The sequence below is a fragment of the Haematobia irritans genome, chromosome 5, assembly GCF_050003625.1.
Source record: "Haematobia irritans isolate KBUSLIRL chromosome 5, ASM5000362v1, whole genome shotgun sequence".
In the NCBI taxonomy this organism is placed as follows: Eukaryota; Metazoa; Arthropoda; class Insecta; order Diptera; family Muscidae; genus Haematobia; species Haematobia irritans.
Genome location: NC_134401.1, coordinates 83,526,248 through 83,546,522, shown reverse-complemented (window position 1 = coordinate 83,546,522; position 20,275 = coordinate 83,526,248). Strand labels below are relative to the sequence as shown.

Below are 20,275 nucleotides of genomic sequence, written 5' to 3'. Positions count from 1 at the left end.
AATAAAGTTTTGATCCTATCAATACGATATTTTTTATTGTATTTTTTGATGTTAAACAAATAATACCACATTCAAAACTTTATTTCCTTAATTTTTTCTTGCATACACTGAAGAAAGGCATGCCCGGTTCTAATGATTTTGGTATTGATTCCGCGTAAAATTTGAATTTATTCGTTTTTTCAGTTTTTTCTTCATGAGCTATCAAAGTGCTTTAAAACGTGCTAACGACAATTTAAATTTCCAAATTCAGACTCGACTTCAAGTAGAAATTATTCTATGTATCTAGTAAAATACGTCTACGTTACGTCTTTTTTGGTTTGTGGTCAAGATACAAAAGATGTTATCATATTTAAGGCCTATTCTTAATTTTAAGGAAGCCGCGTCCTTTTGTCGGAATCAATACCAATATCCTAAAGTGTGCGTTAAAATCTTTTTCATATAAGCAGATAAGCTGAATATGTTTTTTCAATACAAAAAAAAATCACTGGGATGGCTTGGCTAATATTGTATATCCCGTAAATAAAATGGAAAATTCGTACATACGCCCAATTTGTATTAATAAAATTTTTTCAATATTGGAATAACAAAAATCAGAAAAAGTTTACTTGGATCCAAGATTTTGATCTTTTCTTATGGATTCTCGTATTGATTCTTAACGAAAGATGCTACTTTTTTTAATGAAGTCATTTTTAAAAGAGCTTTCTAGCTTAAAATCGAGGCTCAATAAAATTAAAATTAGGATACAGATTTTGTGTATATGAAATGTCATTATCTTTTAGCCATATATTAAAAAAAAAAACTATTCACGTAAAAATAAAAGTCCGAATTAAAAATCCAAATTACAAAATATACTTCAAAGTAAAAAATGTTTTCCTAATAAAAAAAAAAACTTTAAACCAGAGGCAAAATTTCAAAAATAAATGTTAGCCTATACTTAGGCTAACATTATTAACCTCTCTAGCCTATACTTGAAGTTATTTTTGTCTTTAATACGAAGATTCAATAACTCGCATAAAATTAAAGATTATTTATTTAAATGTTAAAATGTTTTTCTTTACTTTAAGGCAAATTCATCTTAGTCTATATTTCTATATCTTTAATCCAAAGATTCAACATCTCAGTTACTTTAAAGATTATTTTTTTAATTCAAACATATTTTTCTTTACTTTAAGAAAACTTTGCCTTACTTAAAAGGTATGCGTCGTTAAATTTAATCAAGCTGTTTTTTTTTAATTTGTCTTTATTTTAAAGAAATTTGTCCTAAATATTGTGTAAATTGTGTCATAAAATTTTGGCTGAATATTTTCCTAGCAAAAAGAGCTCCCAAAAAAGTAGTTTGGATTCCCAACTTGTGATCGGGAAGTAGTGAAAACTTGGATTATATCCAATGAATTTTGCATAGACTTGTCATAAGACGAAAGTACTTCCATTTGAGATCCTTTGCATTGCTTTAGAAGTTGTACCTTGGAAGTTCATTTGGATGAAGAAATTTAAAAAACATTTTTTCACCAATTTTACTTTTTATCTTTCACAATATTTTCTATTACACTTTTATGTAATTTTTACAATTTGAACAATTTTTTTCAAATGAATGAAACAATAAAGAACACAGGTTCAAATCTCATCAGCGGCAATTTTTTTATAAAATATTTTTTCAAATGATTGGTTTTTAGGTTCTACATCGTTTTTTCTTTGTTTTTTTTTTTCGGAGTATATTTTTGTAGAAATATTGTTTTTCCATTTAAACTCAATAAAAAAATTTAAAATTCTAGTAATTCTCAAACAAACTTCAACGTAAAAAGTCAAAAAACACAGCATCAAATCCCAGCGGGGGTGATATTTTTAATTTTACTTTCATTATTTTTTACTTTTCTGTTGCTTTTCTACATTTAATGGTCAACAAATTAATTTTTGACTTTAGTCCGCCAAATAGCGTATTGTCCAAGACTGGTCCAAAAGAACTTCTTCGGAAGTGGAAAAAATTTATGGAGCATCCTGGGATGCTTTTAAAAAGAAATGTTTGTGGAACAACTTCCAATTTTTTGGTGGGTTGGTAAATATATTTTTCATTAAAGGTGGGTATTAAGTTCGAATTTAGCCGCTAAAAACGTCATTTTTTCACGATTACTTTTCTTTAATAATCCATTTTAAGGAATACAAACTTTGTGAAAATTTGCTTTGGGCTTTTCCCCATCAAGTTATAATAAAATTTGCAACAAATATGTATAATTTCATGCATTTTTCTTACTGATTTAGTTTTCACTTTAACGATTTTAGCGGCTAAACTCGAACTTAATACTCACCTTAAAAGTAAAATTTCAGAGCATATAAAGTTTTTGTGCATACCCTTAATGAGGAGATGAGAAGCCGCTAAGCAGTACGCAGAAGAACAAATAATCCAAAATTAGTGCAAATGTAATCACTTTGCTAACAAAGAGTTTTATTTGATTTGAAGTTCATTGAAATCTCCAAACATTAACACTGCTAAAACCTTTATTTTCTATACAGCAATTTTCCGTAAGTTCATATGTTGCCAGTTTCTTCATAAATTTCAAACGATTCTCGGTAATGCCATGACGTCCTGGGTCACCAATCAGAATAATTTTGTTCTCAGAACTTAGTTTATGTAGCCAAGGTAAAAGTATTTCGGCAATTTCATCGTCATAAAATAAATCTCCGATAAACACAATTTCTTCTGACACATTCATGCCAATTAAATTCTCTTCGGATATGTGAAGTTTGGCTAAATCAATTTTATTTAGTTTGGCATTCATCAAGGCAGCAATTCCAGCAACTGGAGAAATTGCAAATAAATGCTAATAAATTAATCATGTTGGAATGATACATATAGGTAGGTACTATGTTCGGTTTCCGCAGCGAAATCTCATACAAAACCAAAAATGCGAAAAACTACCGAAATATTTTTTCATTTGTGGTACTTTGTTTTTTTCGAGTTGAAAAACTGACGAAAAGCGCACAGTCCCTAATTAGATCGTGTTAAATCCTTCCATATGTTGAGATTAGTTAGTTTCAAAACATGGCGCCATTTGCAATGTGAATTAAGAAATAATTTATTTATTCAAATGATTTGTGTGAAATTACAATACAAATGTGGTTCGCATTGTTATTTAAAAATGCAATAAGATCGATTGACAAAATAAAAATAACTTGGAGTGGTATTTTCGTAATAAAGCCACCATCTAGCGGCTCCCTACTACATAATAGAATAGAAATAATGAACATAACATGAAATTTATAGAAAAGTGTTAACAAAATAAAGTTCTATTTAGTGAATTTCATTTTACAATCGTTTCTTTTTACTGGGTATAGGGATAATAAACACAAATGCTGGCCGTGCATCGTAATTATAAAGAAGGCAGTGCGATTGATGTTGCAGTACTATGGTAGCTACGAATGGAATCACAAGAATAAATTGCTATGTTCCAAAAATAAAATGCAAAAATTAATTGTGCATATATCTTGCATTTTATCGATTCAAAACACTGGTTGAATTTTATAACGTGATTGAAATAGTTATAAAATTATACATTGGGAGAGTATAACAAGAAACATTCTTCAGTAAACCAGCCACTTTGCATCTCAATGTATTAATTTCAGTCAACGAAGAGTTCCTGGTATAGAACACTAACATCCCTTTGTGACGAATTATCTTGCGAAATATAAGTCGGGAACAGTGACTTTTGCTTAGGAACTACCCTTGAACGTGAGTTATAGGCTTATGTTGATTGAACAAAAAGTTTCACTTTGACTATAGCTATTGTATGGTGTACGTGTTTTAACTGGTCACCCCATGATGTTGTTCCCCCCGAGGTAACAACATTGGCAAATGAAATGGCGTTATTATCCTTTGGGGGAACCGTGGTGGTGACCACTGGATTTGAAATTGCTAGTGAGGCGGCAACAGCATGGGCATAAGTACACTCTTGTCCGCTGGTATTGCAATGCGATTGTGTAGATATTGTGGACACCAACGAATTAAGTTTGTTGATGAATGAGTCCATTGCTGCGCATGATGTAAAAGTTAGCATAACACCGGAATTATATGTTTGTTAGATGGGCGTTACAAATTGACGGTATTCATTTGGAAAAGCTGAAGAAGACGACAATGTACCACATGTCGTTAAAGCTGTTGCCGAATGTGGTAAGACACCAGGAGTAGAGCGGCTAGCGTTATATTCTTAACAATTATTAGTGTCCAGTGATGTGTGAGGTTTGGTTGCAAAACAATTTAAAAACTGGTAGAAAAAACTTTTCAAAACAATTATCATGAATGCGTGTGTGTAAACAATTTAATCAGCTGCTGCGTATACATATGTAATAATTTTATGAAGTTTGGCGATGTTGTCAATTAAATTTCGGAGAAATAAACGCGAAAAATTTCCAAAATGGCTGTTTTCTTCCTTCGAAATCTATTGTCAACACTCTCATTTTTCAACGCGAAAGAATGATTTAGGGACTTTTTTTCGTGCCAATAAACATAGTACCTACCTTATGGCATGAAGACTCCTTACCTTCATCGATATCATTGGCCACACTGTATTTGGCTTTCTTTTGAATGGCTGCAATAGACGTTGCTCCACAACCACTACCAACATCTAGAATAGTTTTTCCTTCTACCAAATTCGCATTCTCTAGTATATATCTGTGGCAAAGATGTGAATTTATTTGTACGTCTAGTTTATTTTCTTAAAATTTACGCATGTATTTACGTACTTGCTTAACGCTTGTCCTCCAGGCCAATAAAAGGCCCAAAATGGATCATTTTTAAACACTTTATCCTCTTCAACAAGTTGAGGTTTATGGAACAGTCGACAGTCCTGTGTTATCAAATGTAATGGAATATTTGGCGTTAGATGTTCACTTGAGATTTTTGTCTCTTCCAAAATAAGCTTCTCGATTTCTTTGCTTTGCGACCTGGAAACAAAAAAAGCTTTACCATTAACTTTGCCAATGAACAATGGATAATTTTTTCTTTAGGGGACGCGAGACTTTTGCAGAACGATGCAGTGGATTTTAATAGGGAGGTTATAATAATAAAGATTGGGGAATTCCCCATGTTCCGACATTCGGAATCACAAATCGCAAGAATTTATTTTTCTTATAACGAAAAACTCTAGTACTCCAATCCAATTGCACTTTGCACTATATTACCAAGATTAAAAATTACAAGTTTCAGGATTAAGAAATTATAGCCGATCGAAACTTTTGCGACTTGTGATTCCGAATATCGGAACATAGTGGATTGTCGACTTTAACAGCTTGTTTCAATATGTTAATCGAGCTCTATCGATCGACTGAAATGGAAACAAACAGCTGAATTTATAACCAAAAATCAGCTGTTTTTATGCATTTCGGTCGATCGATAGAGATCGTTCGACATACAGAAACAGGCTGTAAATATTGATCATCAATCCCTATGGATTTATGTTGGGAATAGACGAGAAAAGTTTTATGCTAAAAGTTTTTATACTGTCTGTTGTTAATTTACTATCAGGGTAGAATACTTTTGTGGACAAAAAGTAATTGTAAAATTTCACTGACCGTAAAAATAAATAAATGATAACTAAATTAGAGAAAAATTTACAATTCTCAAAAATAGTAAGAATTAACTAAACAGTGGTTAATATAGCAATGTTTTTTTCCTTATTTATAGTTAACTGGCTTAACCCGGCTCGCTTCGCTGCGCCTCCCGAAGCCTATTTTCGTTAACTTAGTCAACCATATCCTTCGATCTGAAAACAAATTCGGAATGATTTGAACTCCTTTAAAGAGTAGGGTCAGGGGAAGTCTGGCACAAAACCTGAAGTACTGATTAATCACTCCATGGTTTCCACACACGTGTCCCGTACATTTCAAAAAAATCGGACTACTTGCTTTTTCGTTTATATACAGAAATAGGGCGGTTATGCAAATGTAAAACTGACCGGCTTAAGAAACGTCGGGTAGGGGGTGTTCCCTTTCAACCAATTTTTTGTTTTTTAATTGTTCTGTATTCAAATCATTGGACAATCTTCTACATTTCCTGTGAATTTCAAGCGTGGTTTGTCTAGGCGAGGTATAATTCTCCTCAACATACCGTCCAATAAATAAAAGTAAAAGTACTTAAAAATTGACCATATTAACATTTGTTAAAGTGTTAGACACGGAGAATATGCCGTTCCCAAACATAAACCGGAAAATGTCTGTCAACTTCATGTAAATTTAAGTTTTTTACTTAAAAAAGTCTGGCAGAAGCCTGTGGAGAAATCATGAAATTATGTACCGAGTTCCTATTTATCGACAATCCTCTATTTTAAAAAAATCGGGCAAAAGGCAAACCCCCTTCCTTCGCTCCTCCCCGACCAGGTATCATAAAATTATGTACCGAGTTCCCATTTATCGACAATCCTTTATTTTCAAAAAATCGGGCAAAAGGTAACCCCCTTCCTTCGCTCCTCCGCGACGAGAGATCGTAAATTTACGTACCCTATATTCATTTCACAAACTACCCATCTTCACTATTCCCCTTCTCCAACCGGACATCGAAAAATCATGTATCCTGTAAAAATTTAATTCCAAGTAAATCGATTTTGCTCTTTTTTTTGCAAAGGACGTCAGTTTCTCTGCAAATTCCAAGAAAATCTGTAAACTTTCCTTCAAGTTTATTAGTGTGGGGCAAGGAGAAGGTTCCCGTCCAAATACCCAAAAATCAAGTACACCATATTGATTTGATAACCCTCCCTTACGGTCTCTGTAAATTTCAAGTAAACTTGAGAATTCTAGTTTTTTCAGTTTTAGAGGAGGTCTCCCTCCCCGTCCTAATATCGAAAAATGATATAGCGTATATTGTATAGACGTCCCACAAAATCTCAAGCAAATTATAAGCCAACTTTTTAAACAGCAGGCAAGGGGAGGCCACTCTTCCCATCCGAACATAGCAACATCAGATATCCATTAATTTAATATATAACCCACCCCACATCCTCTGTAAGTTTCAAGTAAATTGGAGAAGTTTAATTGTTTCACGGTATGTACTTGAGCAGAAATGAGGTCTACCTGTGCCCTTTTATTTTTCCCCGATCAAATATTAAAAAATCATATACATACCTCATATAAATTTCAAAATCTTCCCAAGTTCTCCGTAAAATTTCAGTAAGTGGACAAATTTTAGTTTTTTTACTGTTAAAAAAAAAGTCGGACGAAGTCATCGACCAAATATCGACAAATATTCAACCTTCCCTGAAAATTTCGAGGAAATTGGAAATTTTTGTTCCAATTTTCAAAAAGTCTGTCAAGGGGGTGATGTCTAGACAATATGTTTAATATTACAGAAAGGGGACCCCCTTTCTGTAATATTAAAAAATCAGGTACCCCATAATAAATTCATAACCTCAATGCGTGTTCTCTGTAAATCTCAAGTAAATCAGAGAATTTTTGTTTTTACTGTACTTTAAACAAAATATCGTGACCAAATATCGAAAAATAAAGTAGCGGGTCTTTGTCTAGACATCACCCCTAACCTTCCTTGTAAATTTCACCCAAATAGGACAACTTTGACCCAATTTTGAAAAAGTTGTGCAAGGGGGATGTCCCCCCTCCCCCACCAGATATAAAAAAATTAGGTACCCTATTTTCACCACATGATTACCCTCTACGTTCTCCGAACAATTTTCATGTGAAAAAATAAAATTATTTATAAGAAAAGCAACTGTGATGAATTAACATTATTTTTATCAATTTTTTGTAGTATGCGCTGTATGTAAAAAAGATTTTTCCCGCTTTTCCGTTGAAACTTCTTTTGAATTTTCTTTGCTATAAACCTCACAGAGCCCGAGACCTTTCCAACGAATGCAAAACCGTGGAAATCGGTTCTTTATTTTTAATATTAGAAATTTTTGTCTTTGTAAGTTATAATTAAAAATCCGTCTTTAAAATAATGCATTGAAACACATCTCTAATTTTTGAACGCTTTTTTGCCTTGTAGTCAAGATACAAAAAGTCAACAAATTTAATGACGATTTCATTAATTTGGAAGAATTTTTTAAGAATTACTAAAGCCAAGTTAACCTTGGTAAAACAAAATGTTCTTTCATGTAAAGACAATATATTTTTTCTGTGGATAAAACAGTTTAAATGTCTTCAGCGTATTTCATACCCTACAAAGTAATCTCCCGATAAAATAACATATGCTGATATTTTTCCGATCTTTGAAATTTCGGTTTTTGAAGGGCCACATTTGGTTACCCCAAACGTTGCCCTTGCTCTTGACCCATCGGCCGGAAACGTGAGGATAGCCGTTTCCTGGAATTCACGAAGTCTGCTCTAACTCGACTGGATTTTTAAGTTCGATTTCTATAATTATAGACCGACTTTTGCAAGATTATTGGAATGGGGATATACATCCAGAGAAGGAATATGATCACCCCAAACATATTTCAAGAGGAAAATGTTAGTGTTGGACGGTGAATATGGAACCTGTTTGGATACAGGTCCAAATCCAAATTATAATACATACTTCAATTTAAAATTGTCTTCCTTATTAAAACAACTTTAAACCAAAGATGGAAAATTCTCAAAATAAGTCTTAGTCAATATTTTAAGCGTTTTTATCTTAAAATATATCAGTTAATTTAAAGAAGATTTCTTTGACTAAGAAATGTTTTTCTTTACTTTAAGGAAAATTTACCTGAGTTCGTGTTCTAAATTTAATGGAACAAATTTTTAAAGCAAAGATTATGAACATTATTTTGATTAAAAATTCATTATATTAAAAAAAAATTGTCCTTAATATTGTGTGAATGACGTATCCTAAAGTTTATTTACAGAGTATAAACAATACAGCTTTTGGTTTTTTGAATCAATATAATTTTTTGAATTAATATAAAATCAATTAAATTTTCAATTGGAAAAATTTGTTAATTGGCATCGATGATTGATAGTATAATTTTTGTGATTGCACAAAATTCAACCAAAAATAAATTAGATTAATTAATTTCGTGATTGAAACCAACAAATATTTTTTTCTGTGTAGGCGTCTGGACATATCCAGACACATCTTAATAATGTTCTCCACTAATGGCCAACTACAATAATAATTGTCTAATTTTCATGTTATTGGAATAATTGAAAGCAAATTACGTGCTTGATTGGAAGTACCATACATGCACTTGTGACCAGTAGTTACCACTTGTTTTATTATTTATTTATGCCCAGCACACCATATAAGTGCGTACAATTGACCCTGATTGAAAAAAAATCATTTTTTACTATACACCTGGTTCGACACTCAGAGAAAAGATTCTGCTATTAATTGGAATCTTCTAATTTGCACAATACAAGTGTCCGCTATTTAAATTTTTTTATTGAAATAGTAAAAAATCTGCAGTTATATAATTGCAGCTGAAACAAGCAAAAGCAGATCAGAACTGATTAAATTCAACGCTACCGAATGGAAACAGATTTTTGTAATGAATATTCTATTGTTTAACAAATGTAACAACGAATAATCCCATTTGCACTATATTCAAACGTATGGGCCCTTGGCTATGACAAGTTTCTTATTGCAAGAGTCGATTTATTGATTTAGTTCTATTTTTAAAAATACCAAAAATATTGTGTTAAAAATCACGGCCTCTGTGAATGATTTTTTATTCATCTTTTATGACCATCTTCGCTAACCGCATGATGAATTGAATTTCATTCATAAATTGGTTGGAAGTGGATTACCTGATGACGGTCTAATGCTGTTGCCAAGCTGATTCCGTGCGTTTTTTTCGAATTGAGTTCAAAGTCCAGTAACGATCATAAAATTCAGGTGAATCAAACATTTCGTATTTTACTTTCATTCTTTCTCATCGTGCAAATTGGCTGGCTTGACAGATGGGCTACGTTGAATTGACCACATAGCAAGCCAAGCCATTGCATTGTACCAAGTTTACAACCACAACCACCACCACCATCACGAACCCACTAAACAACACAAAAACCTAATTCAAAATGTTATTCAAATTGTTTGATCATCGAAACTATACAAAAACTCTCTTACTTTTGCTCTTAATTCGGCCAAAAACATCTCTTAATTTATGGCAGGTCTTCATTAATTTCCAAAAAAATAACGAACATTTTGTGATTTTCAATTTAGCCTATAAATAAATTCCGAGAATGAGACAAAATTTAATGGCTCGCATGAAATTCCGATGATTCACGCAAACATTTAAGCGGCAGTGGAAAAAAGCTAAGCTCACCGGTTTTGAAACCGGTAGCAATTTAGTATAGTATCGAGTGATGGACGAGTGCTGATGCCACTTAATTAGCAACTTTGCATTTTTTCGATTTATATTCTCTCTTGAACTTTAGCCATGAAAAAATACGAGAATTTATTATAAAAATTAATGTTTATTGCAATTAAACAAATAAACGTTTTGCTCAGCAATGTAGACATGGTTTAGTTGGTTGTTTTATGGAAATGGTTACGTTACGTGGGTCACGTGCGAGGCTTTTGTGAATGAAATATGAACGTAACATATTGTGTTCTATACTCAGTCTCGTCAATTTGCTATAGATTGAATGAAGAAAATTCATACGATTTGAATTTCAATAGGGTTTAAATTATTTGTATGTATATGGCAAATTGGCATACTATGGTAAGGTACACTACGTCTGGAGAAGTTTTGAAATACTCAGGAATGTCAACAATATTTTTAGGTGAGATAAACTAGCGCTGAAAAAAAGTGGGTGTTCGACCGAAGCTGGGATTGAACCCATGACCTTTTGTATGTAAGGCGGGTATGTTAACCTTTGTACTATGGTGGCTCCCTTCTACAGTCGACTCCGCTTTAGCGCAATGCGCTTTACTGAAAAACCTCGGATAACTGAAATCGATCGCATTCCCCAGTTGTTTTTTCTGTCCATTTCATTTAAATTACTCCGCTTTAGTGAAACTGCGCTTAACTGAAAAAATCGGATTACTGAAAAGTTTTTTGTGTTCAAATGAGTTTCGTCACATTAGTATGACTTCGCTTTACTGAAAATGCCACATTCTCGCTATTGAGAGAGAGTACATTTTCTTCTCCGTATTGAGAACGCTTTATTTCAAGTGAAGATGGCACTTTCAAAACAGTTTAAATCACTCTGTAAATAAAATCAACTGAAAGGTAAAATTGTAGATGGCACACACACGGAATCAAACACCTTGTTTTTATTATTTTATGTACATAGCATTGGTCATAAGTTCGGTTAACTGAAATTGAGTGGATTTTTTTCCAGTTATACGGAGTCCGCTTTACTGAAACTTTTTCAGTTATCCGAAGTTCGCATTACTGGAAGTTTTTTTCAGTTATCCGTAGTCCGCTTTAGCAAAAACTTCGGATAACTGAAATTAAATGGCTGCATTTTTAACGTTTCAGTAAAGCGGAGTCGACTGTATATTTTCGAAGTTATTCAAGAAACATTTCGTTTTAAAAGCACTCCACTTCCCATGAAGTCTTAGAAAGTGCGACCAAATAGGTATTTTTAAGTGAAAAATGCAATATTGAACATTTAAATGTTGCAGAACAGAGTAAAATATAAAATAATAGAATTAAAAATTTCATCCCAGCTGGGAATTTAGACTGTGTCATATGGCTTTTTCACTTCCATGAATGTTCTTTTGAGAAATGTTTGCATATTAAGAGAAGAATTTTGTTTGAGGTGATATATAAATTCTAAGTTTTACTCAGTTGTCGCAATAAATTTAAATTTTCTGGATTTTTATGTGTATAACACACAGTAAAGACAAATAAAATAATGTGAGCCTGCAAAAAAATATTTGAAAAGTGTACTGATGCGTTTCTCGGCAAACGTGGAATTGGCGATAAAATAGTTGCTTTTAAAACTTCCTTACATAGAGATAAAAGCTGAAAAACTTAAGAAAAATTTTATTATTTAAATTGCTTCCAACTTATTACTTTTTTGGCGGCTCTTTGTTTGCTTTTTGCTCACTGTAGAACGAAAATAACAAAAAAAAATTGCAATAAAAAATATTTTTTATTCCAAAATCACACGCCAATTCTTTTATGTTAAGCACTGTTTTTTCCTGGCTATATGTCTTAAATAAGACATGCGGAACATCCTTTCGATATCTTGCGAACATTTTTGGAATATATGTGTATTTACATTAGTTCCGTTTCCATATTTGGTCATTATTTGTAAGATAGGGTCTTGGTTTGTTGTCCTTAAATAAAGTTGTTTTATATCATCTTGTGTATGTCCAACAATGTGGTCTATAAATAGAACTGCTTGACTGTATGGGTTGGTTGTACGTTGATGGTATTGTTGATAACAATAAGCTACACAGCCCAGTGAATAGTGTTTTTGCTTACAAATTGTAAGGTCCGTGGTTCGATTCTCAGACTGGACGAAAGGTTAAATTTGAAAAATTTATAAAGTCCAATAATGTTTTTTACATTGCTTCTATTAAAAAAGAAGTACTGAGAAGTAAATAAACCCTGTGGAAGTGAGAATGATATGAGGAAATTTTTTTTTGAGTTACTGTTTATTAAATTGTTTTTACGTCAACGTCTATACTTTGCTTCAAACAAACTTCCTTACTGCGAAGGTAAACGAAGGTTGTTTTTGTAAAATTTCATTTGGGAGGAAAGAATTATTTTTTCGTTTATGTATAGGTTAAAGTGGCAGCCCGATTAAGTTTTAGGCTCACTTAGACTATTCAGTCCATTGTGATTCATGTATAACATGAAAAGATCTTGAAAAAATATGCAGCAAAACAAATTGGATGTTGTTCCACAAACATTTCTTTTTAAGCGCTTCTCTTGCCATTTGCCCACTTCTGGCTGAAGTTATTTTGGAGTTTTAGAAAATATGAGAAAAATTACATTTTTTGTAAATGACACACAAAAGAATAAAAAATTGATGAAAAAGTTAAAAAGTAAAATAAAAAAATTTAATCTTGTGGGCCGTTTTTCTTCGTCACTTCCATGTTCTTTTGAAAAGGTTTTGAAAATTAACGATCAATTTTTTATTGAATGCAAATGGAATATATATATTTATACAAAAAATATGATAAATAAAAAAATGATGAAAAATGCCATGCTGGCGAGACTTAAAACATCGTATTCTTATTTATTTTTATTCATAATAGTTAGAATGTCATGCCTTGGTGTCATATTATGTCCATACGGTGGGTAACGGATATAAGCACATCTCATATAAGAAAAATATGCATAAGTTAATAAAAACACCACACCTCCCATTTCTTCTAAAGAATAATTGCCTATAAGAAAAAACGGATATATGAAACAAAACTTGTGTATTTTTCGGAATGTCTTATATCCGTTACCTACTTTACCATAAATATTCGAACTGATATTTTGATACATGGTGTTTGTGGGTAACGAATATAAGCACATCTCATATAAGAAAAATAGGCATTTAAGAAAGTTAATAAAAACACCAGACCTTCCATTTCTTCTGAACAATAATTGCCTATAAGAAAAAAAAAACGCATATAAGAAACAAAGCTTGTGCCTTTTTCGGAGTTTCTTATATCCATTACCTACTGTACCGTAAATATTCGAACTGATATTTTGATGCATCGTGTTTGTGGCTGAGAGTGCTAAGGCGTTCTGTCATAAGTTGGAAATCCAAACTTGTTATACACTGAAAAAAAGTTCGTAGTTAAACCAACGCTAAACGTATTAACGTATTTTTATTACAAAAAAATAATTGTTTCTAGTTAAATTTTATTATTTTTTTTTTTCAAAATTTTCCACGGTCCAATGAAATTGTTCTTTGTCTAAGTATGTTTCAAACGTTTTATCAACTAAATGTGGGTATAAAGTCCAATGACCGAACACATACATAATTTCAATATGAACTAAAACAGAAGAAAGTTTTCGTTCGATTCACAAAAACAAAAAATAATAAAGAACTACTTTATGTTATGCACAGAAAAAAAAGTGTCTTGTAAATTTAAGGACCATTTTAACTTCCGCATAGTTCAACAAATTTACTCTAATATAGTTTATTTTTCGTAACCACAACGAAAATTAACTTAGCTAAAGGAAAACTTATAAAAATTCAGTAAATGTTTTTTAGTTCACTAACTACGAAATGGGAAGGATTTTTCCTTAAATAAATTTCCAACACAGTAGTTAATGCATCGTTGATTCTATTATAAATATACATGGGCAATATAAAAATCTTACTACGAAATGTGGACAATTTACTAAGAAAAAATTTTGTATGGAAAAAAATTTTTGTAGTAAAAATTAACTTAACGACATTACCGATTCGTACGATGGTTACCTACAGATTATTTCCCTATTTACTAAAGGGTGATTCTTTTGAGGTTAGGATTTTCATGCATTAGTATTTGACAGATCACGTGGGATTTCAGACATGGTGTCAAAGAGAAAGATGCTCAGTATGCTTTGACATTTCATCATGAATAGACTTACTAACGAGCCACAACGTCGAATTTTCAGTGAATGGGCCCTAGAAAAGTTGGCAGAAAATCCGCTTTTTTATCGACAAATTTTGTTCAGCGATGAGGCTCATTTCTGGTTGAATGGCTACGTAAATAAGCAAAATTGCCGCATTTGGAGTGAAGAGCAACCAGAAGCCGTTCAAGAACTGCCCATGCATCCCGAAAAATGCACTGTTTGGTGTGGTTTGTACGCTGGTGGAATCATTGGACCGTATTTTTTCAAAGATGCTGTTGGACGCAACGTTACGGTGAATGGCGATCGCTATCGTTCGATGCTAACAAACTTTTTGTTGCCAAAAATGGAAGAACTGAACTTGGTTGACATGTGGTTTCAACAAGATGGCGCTACATGCCACACAGCTCGCGATTCTATGGCCATTTTGAGGGAAAACTTCGGAGAACAATTCATCTCAAGAAATGGACCGGTAAGTTGGCCACCAAGATCATGCGATTTGACGCCTTTAGACTATTTTTTGTGGGGCTACGTCAAGTCTAAAGTCTACAGAAATAAGCCAGCAACTATTCCAGCTTTGGAAGACAACATTTCCGAAGAAATTCGGGCTATTCCGGCCGAAATGCTCGAAAAAGTTGCCCAAAATTGGACTTTCCGAATGGACCACCTAAGACGCAGCCGCGGTCAACATTTAAATGAAATTATCTTCAAAAAGTAAATGTCATGGACCAATCTAACGTTTCAAATAAAGAACCGATGAGATTTTGCAAATTTTAGGCGTTTTTTTTTAAAAAAAAGTTATCAAGCTCTTAACAAATCACCCTTTATATGTTGGAGTGTTTTTACTCACATTGAAAATTTTAGATAAAGTAGAATAAAAAGTAGTTAATATAATCCTTGACGCGTGTATATAATTTTATATAGATTCCTCATAGATTTGGTATATATTTAACCTTAACTTATAGATAGAATTCCAACTAATCAATAAACGTGCTACTGGAAAATGTGAGTGCATCATGTGAGGGAGTTTTTAGAGACATTTTGTGTATATCTCGTATGATTGTTTGTGTTTGTTATTGCGTCATTTATGCTGTTGTTGGTTGTTTTGATTCTAGAGACAATGGAATGTTCCTTGTGTGTTGTTGGTATCTTTTGTTGTGAGAGTTGTTTTCTTGCAATAGCGAGATCAGAAAGGGATCGTGTGTGTGTGGAGTTGTTTTTCTTTACGGCAGCTATGTATCCGTTATGACTATTTGTGTCTTTGAGTTTTATTGTTGCATTCAGTTATGTTGATGCATTTATGAAGTGCACACGTGGATTTAATTTTGCAAAATTGTACGTGCGGTATTGGTGTTTATTAATGAAAATACATTTATTCGAAACATTTTAGAAACTGAGAAGTGAATGTGATGTTACAGAAATCAAAAACGCTTTTTATTCATTAAAAAAAAAAAACAAATAATAGATTAAGGAACTGTATATTTCTGTTAATAGTTTAAAATTAGTGCGGATTTTTAGTTGATTTACATAAAAAATATACAACATGAGTGGTAATAGCATGATCTATATTTATTCCACATCTGGATCACAGATTGGAGTCTATTTTTTGGAATCTATTTTTTTATGTTACAGCAATTCCTACAGGTGAGTACTAAGTTCGAGTTTAGCCGCTAAAATTAAAAATAAATCACTAAGAAAATTATAAAATTGTACGTCTTCGATACAAATTTAAATATAACTTGATGGAGAATAGCCCAAACCAAGTTTTTTATAAAGATTATTTTTTTAATGGATTATTAAAGAAAACTTGTCATGCAAATTGCGATTTTAGCCTCTAAACTCCAACTTAAATACTAAATGCTATACTGACAAGTGGAAATTATGTCTAATTTTATAATATTTTTTATTTCAAATATATTCTGAGAATAATTTCAAAAACGTCCCATTAGTCCATGGATATGATTCCAATACCTACAGGATGGATTTTTCAATGTGGTAAGTTTTTCTATAAACGGTATTTTGTCCGTTTTTAATAAAACCAAAATTTCAATTTATTAAAAATATTTTTTTTCACTTGCAGCTAGACAGGTCTTGTAATGGTAATTTTTTGAATATTCTTACTGTTTAATGCTAATTAAGCTGATATCCTTATTGGCCCTAAGAAATACTCTTGAAAACCGTAAGTTAAAAATCAATATGAACGATAGAATTAATTAATTAATTATATTTTTCTTATATTTTGTATAACTTTGCAATTTCAGATGTTTAAAAGACAAATCCGCCCAACAAAAGTTAGCCGAAATCGAATAAATTGGACAATTCAATTGAATATAGCAACTTATGCCACATATATCTTTCATATGGATAGAAAACATGGAAATTTAAATTAATTACTTTAGTCCTATTAACATAGAATATTACTCTTTTGAAGAAGCAATTACTAACTACCGACAAGTAACTGCATCCAACGTACGAATAAAAATATTTCCTTTGTTGTATATCATAAGCCATAATTTTGTGTAATATTATAATTTTTTTTTGAAATAAAATACTGGTGGTTATAGAAAATTGACTTGCTTTGTACGAAAAATTGCTTAGTTGTATAGAGGCTTGTTGTACCTTTGATTCCTCAATTTCTCTACTTTTTTGAAAATTATACTGACAAACAGTTTATTTCAAACCAATTTCTTAATACAGGTTTCCCAAAAAATTGTTCATTTTTCTGGATAGCAGGAATATTTTGAATGAGTTTAAGTATATTCTTCCCACAGCATAGTAATAATGAACTAAAATACGATGCAATACAGTAACTAATTTATAAGAAAATCATGAACTTATCTAGATGAAAAAAATCTTTGGCGCCAAATCATGGTCATTCTTACTATGGGTTAGTTCATTTTTCATGAAAAATAGTAAACTTTTTTTTCGGTGTGGTTAAAATGGTCATGATTTGGCGCTATCTATTAGAGGTGTAATTTCGCTAATTACACTTAAAAAGTACACCAGGGCGTTCAATTTTCCTGGTTTTAATTAATAACGCTTTGTGGAAATCTCAAAATGTGGAGTATAATTTACTTCAATTTTCGCGGGAGGTAGTTCATTCTTCCTATAAAACAGTTTGCTTTTTTCTTTTTTTTTAATTATAATTATCTAAATTAAGATAAATTTATTTAAGTTAACTTAAATAAAATACATTTCATTAAATTTTTAAAATAAATTAAAAATTAGAGTATTCATAGGCACTGGTTAAGTTAAATATATAGATAAAAATATTTTTTTGATTCAATTACGAAATTAATTAATCCAATTAATGTTTAATTGAAATGCAATCAACGATAGGATAGTATCAATCACCGACGCCAAACAATCACCACAGCCAATTAAAAGTTGAAATATATCAAGCAATCACTTTGAAAGAATTAAAATCGGAGTTTTTCAATTTAAAATTAATCGATATCAGCGAAAGGGCTAACACTTAAGCAATAACTCTTTAAACCAGAAAAAAGATAAAAATGCCACATTTTGCACTGTAAAACAAAGGACAAACATAAAAATAAAACCACAATGGACAATGACACTTTTCAATAAAATAACTAGTATGACCAACACAAGCTCAGAGAAAGATGAATGCTTGTTTGTGTTCACTGTTCGATGTGGTCTTAGCCAGAAGCGGCGTGGTAAAACCCAAAAGATCATAAAATGCTTGGCACCAGCCATATCACGTTCAAACAGAGGCTCAACAATGGAAACAAGTTTTGAGCTTAACTAAAAACTGTCCAATTGACGTAAACGGAAAACCATCGAGTGGCAAGCAGACAATCGTCCACCAAGCCAAACTAAATGAAATACATGCCAATGGCTCTGGAAAAAACGCTAGAATAGAGTTTGAGGAGAATATTGTAATTGGACCGTGGAAACCTTTGCGATCAATGGTCATTGATGATGACTGAGCAAAAGTTACATGTCCGCATTTTTTGGGTATTTTTCTTTTGTACAAAACCCCCCGACCATTACCATGACATGGCATGTTTTTTATTTTATTTTGCAAATTGGTGACAATTGTCTGTTTGTTTTTTATATAGAAAATTTACTAAAAGCCCAACAAGTTCTTAATCTGAAACATATCGTGAATTAGATATAGAATAGGTCGTTAAAAAGCAGGTTTTTTGGTCTGTGACGTATTTGGGTTTTATGACCGTTTTGCGTTGCGTAGAATTATTGCAAACAATTTAGAGTAATGGCTGATTTAATATAAACCATGTCAATATGAGAATTGGAGTTTTCCAAAATCATTTCCTCATTAAAAATAGACCAGAGGTATCGTATATTCGAATAGCAGTTAAATAGGACTTTAATTTAGTGATCCTATTTTAAGAGCAAAATAATATGATGGAATAATTTCACGAAATTGTAAAACAACTGTGTGATGATCATCTATTTTTATAATATTTTTATTTATAATAATTTTTGGTATCTTGAGGAAACAAGTTTGTCTAAGATAAAGGAACAGGGTCCCATTTAATATATTATAAGTTAAAAGAAAAAGTATTTATATTCCTATTTTTCTAACAGTGTAGCATATATAGCATATATATATATATATATATATATATATATATATATATATATATATATATATATATATATATATATATATATATATATATATATATATATATATATATATATATATATAGATTTCGTATAAAGTAGAAACGTCAGAGAGAGAGGGAGGAAGAATAGAGAAAAAAGATAAAGATGGCGACGGATATAGATAACGATAGATATGTAAATATATGTAAGTGTAATTGCTACACTGTTAGAAAAATAGGTTTTTCATATGTTCCGATATAAACAAAATGTGATTCGGGCACAATTTTTAAACGCAATATATTTAAGTACAAAGATTTTATGTTCCTAAACTAAAACTAAATGTTTGGGACACATATGTGTTAATGTAAACATATATAAATTTACAAATTTCGAGTAGACATATATATGTTGTGATATTTTATTCAGAGAGCGACAGGGAGAGAGTATAGAGAAAGAAATAGAGATGGAAACCGGGAGGATTGGCGAAAGATATAAACATAACACAGCGAGAGAATCAAAAGGGAGCAATTTCTGTGAAACCGCTTGTATGTTGTTTCGGAAAGCTGTTTTATGATAAGGCCAAAAATTCAATATGCTTAAGTCTAAATATTATTTAATTTGAATATTAGAATGAGTATTCGGAGTAAAGAGAATAGACATTTGGAACCAAGAGAATAGACCAAAAAGGGTTGACGGACACCTTCAAGTAGAAAAGCGGACATTAAGTTCGAGTTTTGCAGCTAAAACAATTGAAAAAGTTTATTTTCTTTAAAATGAATTATTAAAGAAAAGTAAAAGGCAAAACATTTCCATTTTAGAGTGATAATGCCAACTTAATACCGGCCTTAAAGGTAAAAATGAAATTATGTACAAATGTGTAAATTAAAAAAAAATGGTGTTCGGTCGGAGCAGGGATTGAACCCACGACTCTTTGCATGCAAGGCAGACAGCTAACCACTGCTCAACGTGGCCAACAAATGTATGTTTCTGTAAAATAATGTTATGTTTGCATGGGCTCGTGGACGCTGCAAACCAGCGTTGCCAATTTAGCTTTTTTCCCGCTAGATTTGGTTATTTTTAAAGACGTTTAGCGGGAAAAAATGCATTTAGCTTTTAGCTTTTTTTCTGGCTTTTTTTCATGACCCTTTTAGCTATTTAACTTTTTTTATTTTCGACATGTTTCTATTGAAATATGGATAAATCGGCGTTTTTATCTAAGCCTTGCTGCAAGTATAAGGGTTTCC

At 31.8% G+C, this 20,275-nt stretch overlaps 1 protein-coding gene across 1 annotated transcript in view; it reads right to left on the bottom strand.

The window, feature by feature from the left end:
* Positions 1-2,404: 2,404 nt before the first annotated feature.
* The window catches only part of LOC142241886 (electron transfer flavoprotein beta subunit lysine methyltransferase-like), a 234,446-nt gene continuing 216,575 nt past the window's right edge, over positions 2,405-20,275 (bottom strand). Inside the window, exons 3-5 of the mRNA XM_075313726.1 lie at positions 4,735-4,935; positions 4,533-4,663; positions 2,405-2,794 (exon numbers count right to left, since the gene is read on the bottom strand). Of these exons, the coding sequence (XP_075169841.1) occupies positions 2,457-2,794; positions 4,533-4,663; positions 4,735-4,935 (670 nt within the window). The 3' untranslated portion in view covers positions 2,405-2,456. The remainder of the gene's footprint in view (positions 2,795-4,532; positions 4,664-4,734; positions 4,936-20,275) is intronic.